The sequence below is a fragment of the Sparus aurata genome, chromosome 6 (assembly GCF_900880675.1).
Source record: "Sparus aurata chromosome 6, fSpaAur1.1, whole genome shotgun sequence".
NCBI lineage: Eukaryota > Metazoa > Chordata > Actinopteri > Spariformes > Sparidae > Sparus > Sparus aurata.
The window spans coordinates 12,695,916-12,704,423 of record NC_044192.1 but is presented as its reverse complement, the minus strand read 5'-3'; the positions used below and the strand labels follow the sequence as shown (position 1 = coordinate 12,704,423).

The window sequence follows — 8,508 nt, the reverse complement described above, 5'->3', positions numbered from 1 at the left end:
GATAAGGATTGGGCTAAAACTAAGAAACTGCATTAAGAAACTGAGGTGTGCTGCCAAATCGCAGAAAATGCCAATTTCCACAAAATGGTGCTTTGGAAGAAAAAAAACCTGCAAAATTTAATTCGTGGTGGAAGAACTCGGAATGTTTAAGTAAAAGTATCAGTAAATCAATGTAAACATATGTCATTTAATATTAAAGTATATAAGTAATTAGTACAAAACTGTTACCAGCAAAATGTATAACCAAAGTAAAAAAGCACTTCCTGCAGCAAAATGTCCCCTGTGACTGAAAGATTGTATTATATAATTAGATTTGTTTACACTTGTGCATCAGTGCGTAAGCCACAATTTACTGTTATAGCTGTTTGAGGAGAAGTTTATTTATTGGTGACAATACTTGAGTCTGATGTTTCCCAGCATCGAGGTCGGACTCTTCAAGATTCATGAGACTATTAATAAGGAAGGAAGGAAGGAGAAAATCTGTTTTCAATTTATGGACTTTATATTCAGTGGTCAATTATTTTTTTTGTAAAATATCAGATCATTTAAAAAAAATATTTAAGTAACAAATTATTAGAAAGATAGCTGATAAGTTGCATCCCTGGATTGTCAGCAGACACCATCATGAGCTCATCATTATTTGATGAGCTGGGGATGAATCTCAACAATCGGCAAACTTTCTCCAGGAAGTTCTATTTTATTCCTTTAAAGGTGCACTATGCAACTTTTTCACGGACCTCTAAACAAAGAGAAATAGACAGCTCTTGATACAGCAATATATATTGCAATTTCCAAGAGATTGGGATTTATTTGAGTAAATCTACTTGATTGATGATGATTTGAGCTTTAGTTTGTATTTGTATCTGAGGGACAAATATTTCTAATTATTAACCATCATGAGACTGTGTGAACTTAATAATTACCAGGAGGCAGTGACAGAATTTGACAGAGTTCCTAGTTTAACTGTTAATGTGTCCTTGGAGAAAAAAAATCAGAGTATTTATAACATCACTGTAATCACACACTTGTTGCGTCTGTGTGTGTGTGAGAGAGAGAGAGAGAAAGAAGAGAGAGTTTGTCCCTGAGCTGGACGGAGCGAACCAACCAGCAGCAGAGGGCGTGTCTGAGCCTCAGCGTGTCCAGTATAAATACCTTCTGAGCAGGCTTCAGTCTGTCTTCACACCGGCAGCAGCAGCTCAGTCTGGGAAGTCAAACACATCATGGCAGCGCCGAAGAAAATCTGTGTGATTGGCTCTGGTAACTGGTGAGTGGAGCGTTTCTAGGGTTCTTGAACTAACGCTAATGCACCTCTGGATGTCTTTCTGGTGATGTGTGAATGGTGTCGTCTGTCTGTGCTGCACAGTTGTGAGTTTACAGTCAACAGATCTGTTTTTTGTTTTCTGGATCAGATTTCACACACTTCATTTGAGGTAGTTTTGTGAAAGCTGTCCAGAAGTTGTCAAACTTTGATGCCAGAAGGCAGCTTTAGTCGTTGTAGACAGCACATAAATAAGTTATAAAGTTAATATACTGGCTGTTATTGACACTGTCTGAGTATATGATGACCTTTTAGGATTAAAGAAGCTGCTCCTGACTTTTATCATGCAGTGCTGCAATGTTTGTGCTGAATCAGCCTTCATGTGGTGTTGATGTCCCTCAGCCAGCATGACATTTAGATCAGTCAGAGGTGGGAGAAGTCAGCCTGAACTGACTTAAAGTAGCAGCACCACAAAGTAGAGAGAGTCAAATACATGTCAGGTCCTGTGTTAACAAAAAAATACTTATTATCAGCAACATGCAACAAAAGTAAAGTAAAAGTACTCATTATGTTGCACATTGACCCTTCATGTTGTTTTATATTATTATTAGTAGTAGTAGTAGTAGTAGTAGGATTGTCTTTTCCAGGTTTTAAAGGCTGCATTACAGTAAAGTGATGAAAGGTCCTCAACTTATTGGACCCATTACTGATGATTGTTTAATTCAATTAATCTTGTTGATTTAATGTTTTGTGAAAGCACCAGTTATTATCCTTATGATATTGTCACAATATCGTTTTTGTTTATCGTTTTTGGTCAGTAAAGTCAGCATAACTGACCCTTCATGAAGCGTAATTTCAAAATATCGAGAGATATATCATGTATCACGATGCAGCTGAAAAATATTGTGATGTTATTTCAATGCTGTATCGCCCATGCCTAATTAGTTGTGGTGCATTTACATTGTAACATTTTCTCTTTAACAATTCATCAAAATCATATCTATATATATATATATATATATATATATATATATATATATATATATATATATATATATATATATACAAGTCCAGACGATGTGGCCTTATAATAATGAATATTAATATCAATAACATTTAGTTAAACCAATATTTGTAGACCTTATCCTAATTAAGCTTGCACCTGTATGAGAACATCTCAGAAAATCTGAAAGTTTCATGGTATACAGTGTTATTAGGGTGACCAGATAAGAATGGGTGAAATTGGTAAAATAAACACATGAGAATCAAAACTCAATGCTAAAATTATTTATATTTCTTTGAGGCAGCAGTAATTGACTGCTTTCACTTCACAACTGTCCCAAATTTCTCAGGACATCTGGTCACCCTACAAGTTACACATATATTCTAATAGTTATTATCAGTGACAATAACCCTGAACAGAATCTAATCAGAAAGGTTTCTTGGTGGAACAAACACTTCATACTATGTCGAGACAGACATGACATTTTCTATAAACTTGAAATACTGTTTATTTTTGATCAAATTGAAGCAGTAGAATGAATATTGTACACAAACAAAAGTACACCATATGATAATGATCAACTTTCATCCCACGGTGTCCCTTGGCAGCTGAATATTGCTGCAACCCTCATTGCGATATTTTAAAGATTTCCTCAAAAGCACCTCATAAACTTATTTTTGACCAAATACGTCTATTGATGAAGTGACAATATTAGTGGGATGATTATTGGTGCTTTCACAAAATACTAACACAGTGAAATGGTTTAGAAAAAGTCATCAGTGATGTGGATATAATGACAAAGTGGAGAGCAGTCTAGTAAGTTTAGAAAGTTACTTTAAACCCAGGAGAAGACGACACTAACGAATATCACCACACAAAGATATCCAAAAATGTAAGATGTATAAAAATAGAGTGACATATTATAATGATATGAACTTTATGTACTGCCAAATATATGCAGTTGAGTAAAAATACAATATAATAATATGATCACGTCACATGGAAATCAAGTCAAATACAGGCAACACAGGACAAAAGTCTGTAGTTGTGTGCTAATAAATGCCAATTGACTGATACCTAATATTGATATATGATCTTCAAATGGGTTTTCTTATAGCTCTTAGTTCATGTAGTGTTGATATGTTACAGTATGTCAGTCAGACCCTACGCATGCCCAAACAATGGTTCTCTCAGGTGGCTCCTGAAGTGTTATTCTTGTCTGTGAGAGCATCCGAAACACTCTGTAAGTCACGTGACTCCAAATGTCTTCACTACGATGCAGACTAATTGTGGTCGGAGAGTCACAGGTCAGATTGACAGCTGTGTGAGGGAGACAGAGGTGATGAAACAGTCTCAGTTTAATGCTGGTGCCCCTATGTGACCTACATGAGCAATCAAGACCATCAGCGACAACACTGGCTGTTTCTATATAGTTACTCTGAATGTCTGTCACTGGGTCAAACTCAGACAGAATGATTTATGTCACCCAGACCGGAAGAGCGTTTGTCTACTTTTTTTCCTGTAAAGGTTTGGAGGTGAGTTCTAAATTTATCAAAGGACTTTAGAGAATTTCATTTTTGATGTTGTGTTTTGTGGTCATGGTCAACACTGCAGCGGGATTAAGGGTTAAACTGGGACAATACTGTTTACCTGGGCTCAGTCAGTCCTAGCAGCCTGTGACAGAAATACAACCAAATTAAAAGTCCCTTGTAGCTGCTTTATTGTCTTTTAATAAATAACACAATTATTTAAATCAATTAGTCATGACATATTTTAAATTAAATTTCATATTTTAAAAAAATGTTTAAAAAAAGAAAAGGAAAAAAAAGTGTTGTTTATACACTGTTACTCATGAGGCTTTGGAAGCTACTGTATATACTACATTAATGCTAATATTCTAATATTTTTATTGTATTTTTATTCAAATTGTTATTTTATTCTTTCCTATATCAATTTATTATTGTCTCCATTTTTTGAGACTTACTCTTGTGCTGCTACTTATCAATAAAAGAACATCTTTATCTTTTGTGACCTCTTTAATATCACTTATAGTTGATGCAGAGAACATTTTCTAATGTGAAAATACACAAATAAATAAATTTTAAGTGTCAGGGAGTCAACGTGTCTAACTCAATACTAGACAGATGACAACTTTTCTATCTCTTCCTCCTCCTACATCACTGCTCGGTATGAGATTGTTTGAATTCCAAGTATTAACACATCACAGACACCGACATGACGATTGTGCGTCTCTGTCTCCGCAGGGGCTCTGCCATTGCCAAGATTGTGGGTGCCAATGCAGCCAAGTATGACAAGTTCAACACCACAGTGAACATGTGGGTGTTTGAAGAGACGGTGAACGGCCGTAAGCTCACAGAAATCATCAACACAGACCATGAAAATGTGAAATATTTGCCCGGTCACAAGCTGCCCCCCAATGTGGTGAGGATCAAAACAGCCTCTGATGCCTCGTAAGAAGTCGCACGCTGCGTTGATGTCGCCCTGTGACTCGATGATTCACCGTGTTTTTCCTCTCTCTTCTTCAGTTGGCTGTTCCGGACTTGGCTGAGTCTGTGAAAGGAGCTGACATCCTGATCTTCGTGGTCCCTCACCAGTTCATTTTGAGAGTGTGCGACACCATTAAAGACCACATCAAGAAGGACGCAGTGGGAATGTCTCTCATCAAGGTGACATTTAATATGTCTTCAACTTTATTTATCTCCAAATTCAAGCTCTAGTGCCATAATACAATAAAAGGTGCTTTCTTTTGCAGTAGATTTCACGTGGGATTAGGATGAAAAGTATGCTCTCCTGATGATGCACAGAGTTTTTCTGAGTTTAATGTTTTGTGGTTGCGCTCCAGGGTGTCGACGCGGGTCCAGAGGGCCTGAAGCTGATCTCAGAGGTCATCAGAGCAAAACTGGGCATCACCATGACGGTGCTCATGGGAGCAAACATCGCCAATGAGGTCGCTGATGAGAAGTTCTGCGAGACGACAATCGGTATGAGGGAGTTTAAAGATACGATATGTAACAATTTTCAAATGATATTTTTGTTGAGTTTAACCCAGAGGAAGTTTATTCAAGGGTAACGGTACTTTTTATTTGGTTGCCTGTTCGTTTAAAGCTTCCAGGAGAGAGTCAGAGAGTGAGGAAGGAAGGCGCGACGTAAATAAAACTTCAGAATGTTCCCTCGTCCGTGAAGCTTTCTGCCCGAGTTATATCACCTTAGTCCCATATGTTTGACCATGGGATCGTTCATTTGTGTTACTCGCCTGAGTATTTATTTGCCCCGATCCGATAGATTACTTAACTGTACACTGGCAAGCAACGGAACTGATGATGATGTATTTGTCATTTTGTGGACGCAGGCTGCAAAGACAAGATTTGCGGGCCGATACTGAAGGAGCTGATGCAGACCTCCAACTTCCGCGTGACCGTTGTGGAAGAGTCTGACGTGGTGGAGATCTGCGGGGCGCTCAAGGTCGGCTTTTCACCTTCATCAAACAAATGTTCTCATCTGAACTCTAGCAAAAAATGGCCATGTCACATATACTTAAAGATGCATTATGACACTGATACACTTAATGGTATAAAAGCTACTAAAAGACTTTTCAGTGAGAACTGTGAAACAACATGTTTAAGAAAAATGTCTTCAACAATACAACACTATATTATCCTTAACCTCTACTTTATCGTCGCTGCAGAACATTGTAGCAGTGGGAGCAGGTTTCTGTGACGGCCTGGGATTCGGCGACAACACCAAGGCAGCAGTGATTCGTCTTGGCCTGATGGAGATGATCGCCTTCGCCAGGTTCTTCTGCACAAACTGCCCCGTGTCCCCTGCCACCTTCCTGGAGAGCTGCGGCATCGCTGACCTCATCACAACCTGCTACGGTGGACGCAACCGCAAGATCGGGGAAGCTTTCGCCAAAACCGGCAAAGTATGAAGAAGAAGATTTGGTCTCCTTTTTCTTCATCTGTGTTATTCCATAATTTTTTCTAAATGAAAACCACGATAATGTGAAATTAAACACCAGAACGTCACCAAATGTCTCCCTCTGTTTAGACTATTGAGCAGTTAGAGAATGAGCTGCTGAACGGCCAGAAGCTTCAGGGTCCAGCGACTGCATCTGAGGTGCACGTGATCCTGAAACAGAAAAAGATGGTGGACAAGTAAGTTTGACTCATTCATTCATGAGAGTCTAAAACTCACTATCGCGTTTCTTTCTTAGTTTTTAGTTTTGAGCGCAAAAGCAACACATAGGGTTTCTTCAGATGGATGCTGGATTATGTCGAGCCATTGTGACTTGAACTCGAGTCGAATCCAGTCGCTGTTTTGGTAACTTCCAAAGCGACTTGACAGAAAATAAATGACTTGGACCCGCACATGTCTGACTTCCTGTAGTCTCGTCATCACTGTGAGGCTGCCAGCAAAGACCTCAGGAGGTCAATAAAACAGGAACATGACGCTTTTACACTTTCGGATTAAACAAATGTGATATCATTAGTCAAGATGTGACCTTTGGAGGAACTCGTAGGTGGATTGTTTTCCCTTTAGACAAAAGCGACAGGCTAGCTGTTTCCCCGTTATGCTAAGATAAGCAAATCTAACAAGCTGTAGGCTGCAGCTTTACATTGCAGCTGACAGACACACGAGCAAACACCATTTCCCCATCTAACTGTCAGCAAAGCGGTGAATAAGTACATTTCCCAACATGTCAGACTCCTCCTTGAATAATTGCCATCATCCTTCTTTCTCTCCAGGTTTCCTCTTTTCACCGCTGTTTACCAGATCTGCTTCAACGGTCACCCCGTCACAGAGTTCATCCAGTGTTTGCAGAACCACCCAGAGCACATGTAAAGGACTGATGAATGGGTGGACGTTGGGAAAGGACTTTTTACACTAGAAACTACCGTAGAACCCAGGTGAAGACTGTGCCTAATCTCGACTACTTCCACGTTGGAATCTGAAACAGAAAAGAAAAGAAAAAATGGAGCAGAGTTGCCTTCTGTACCTGAGCTGCTGTGCTGACCTGCTTCTGCTGCATTACAGACAGTAACTCCTGTTTTTACTGATTATAAACGTACATGCCACAAATTGTTGCGAAAGTCTTAAAAGTCTAATGAATCTGAATAACTCTGCCTTACATAACACACGAACCCCGACCTGAATGTTATGAAATGTTACATCATTTCTTTGTTAAAAGTGCCTTAACTTGCCTTTTTACTGATACGTATTGTAAACAAAAGCACTGAACGCACGACAGTTACCACTCACACTGTAGATGTAGCCATTAAACCTAACAAGATTTATTTTGGAATAAACTATTGAACTCATTGATGCCTTCTTCATTCTTTTAATGTTTTAACTTGCTGGTGTCTGTCAGCAGGATACACTCACACACACCCTCCGGCCTCACGGTAATCTGATCTGAGCACAGTCAGGCTGCTACTCTAAACTCTTCACCTTTACCATTTTCTAGAGCGTCCACTTTAACCTTTCTTTAAGGGCACGTCCTGCCTCACAGTCCTCATCAGTGATGGCTACGTTGTTCAGTATGAATTATTGATGGTGCTGTTATTGATTCACTATGAGCTCTTCATAGAGAACAAATACAAACGGATACACTCACAAACCCCCCCCAACCCCTCCCCCCCCCCCCCGACAAGAACAAACCCAATCTATCTCCTCCTACCTCCCTTTAGCACCTTAAAGGGCTATATATATAATTTATTTACATTACTATTTGTTCTATGTGTTGCTTTTTTATTTGTTGCTGCGGGAGAACCCTCAATTTCATTGTACCCTCCTGTACAATGACAATAATGACTATTCTATTCTATTCTATAATCAAACAATTTCTGGTGATTCAAACGTCTCTGGAGATGTGATCTCTTCCTCCATTCTGCTCAAATGCAAGAAACCAGTCTGTGTTCATCAGCAGCCATCTGTCTGTCGCCATATGTTCTCTAAACCCATCAATGCTCAGTCCAAGTGGATGCAATTTTCTGCTAAAGGCACAATGAAAGACAAAGGGCGTAGCCTGGAGGGGTATTACACACCCCACCTTGCCAGCATTCAAACTGATAACAAGGAAAAGAAAAGCTCAGGCGAGTATCTTCTCTGTGTTTGCTTTTTCTACAGCTCTGCTGCTCAGTTATGTCACGGCCCATGAAGTTACATACTTTGTCACTTGTTTAAAATCTGATTCCCCCGTTGAAATCCCTTGCATAGCTATTGAGTC

At 39.3% G+C, this 8,508-nt stretch overlaps 1 protein-coding gene across 1 annotated transcript; it reads left to right on the top strand.

Annotated features, from left to right (window-relative positions):
- The first annotated feature begins 1,159 nt into the window (after positions 1–1,159).
- On the top strand, positions 1,160–7,593 carry LOC115584131 (glycerol-3-phosphate dehydrogenase [NAD(+)], cytoplasmic). The gene is made up of 8 exons (XM_030421553.1): positions 1,160–1,264; positions 4,526–4,703; positions 4,808–4,948; positions 5,125–5,263; positions 5,632–5,744; positions 5,968–6,204; positions 6,330–6,436; positions 7,028–7,593. The coding sequence occupies exons 1-8, from the start codon at positions 1,221–1,223 to the stop codon at positions 7,122–7,124; spliced, it is 1,056 nt and encodes a 351-aa protein (XP_030277413.1). The 5' UTR covers positions 1,160–1,220; the 3' UTR covers positions 7,125–7,593.
- Positions 7,594–8,508: the final 915 nt, after the last annotated feature.

Bases quoted from the DNA above. Each gene is read 5' to 3' on its own strand.
- LOC115584131 (XM_030421553.1), top strand. From the start codon at position 1,221: ATGGCAGCGCCGAAGAAAATCTGTGTGATTGGCTCTGGTAACTG. The intron at 5,745-5,967 runs GTCGGCTTTTCA...TCGTCGCTGCAG, and splicing joins AGATCTGCGGGGCGCTCAAG to AACATTGTAGCAGTGGGAGC. The intron at 6,437-7,027 runs GTAAGTTTGACT...CTTTCTCTCCAG, and splicing joins CAGAAAAAGATGGTGGACAA to GTTTCCTCTTTTCACCGCTG.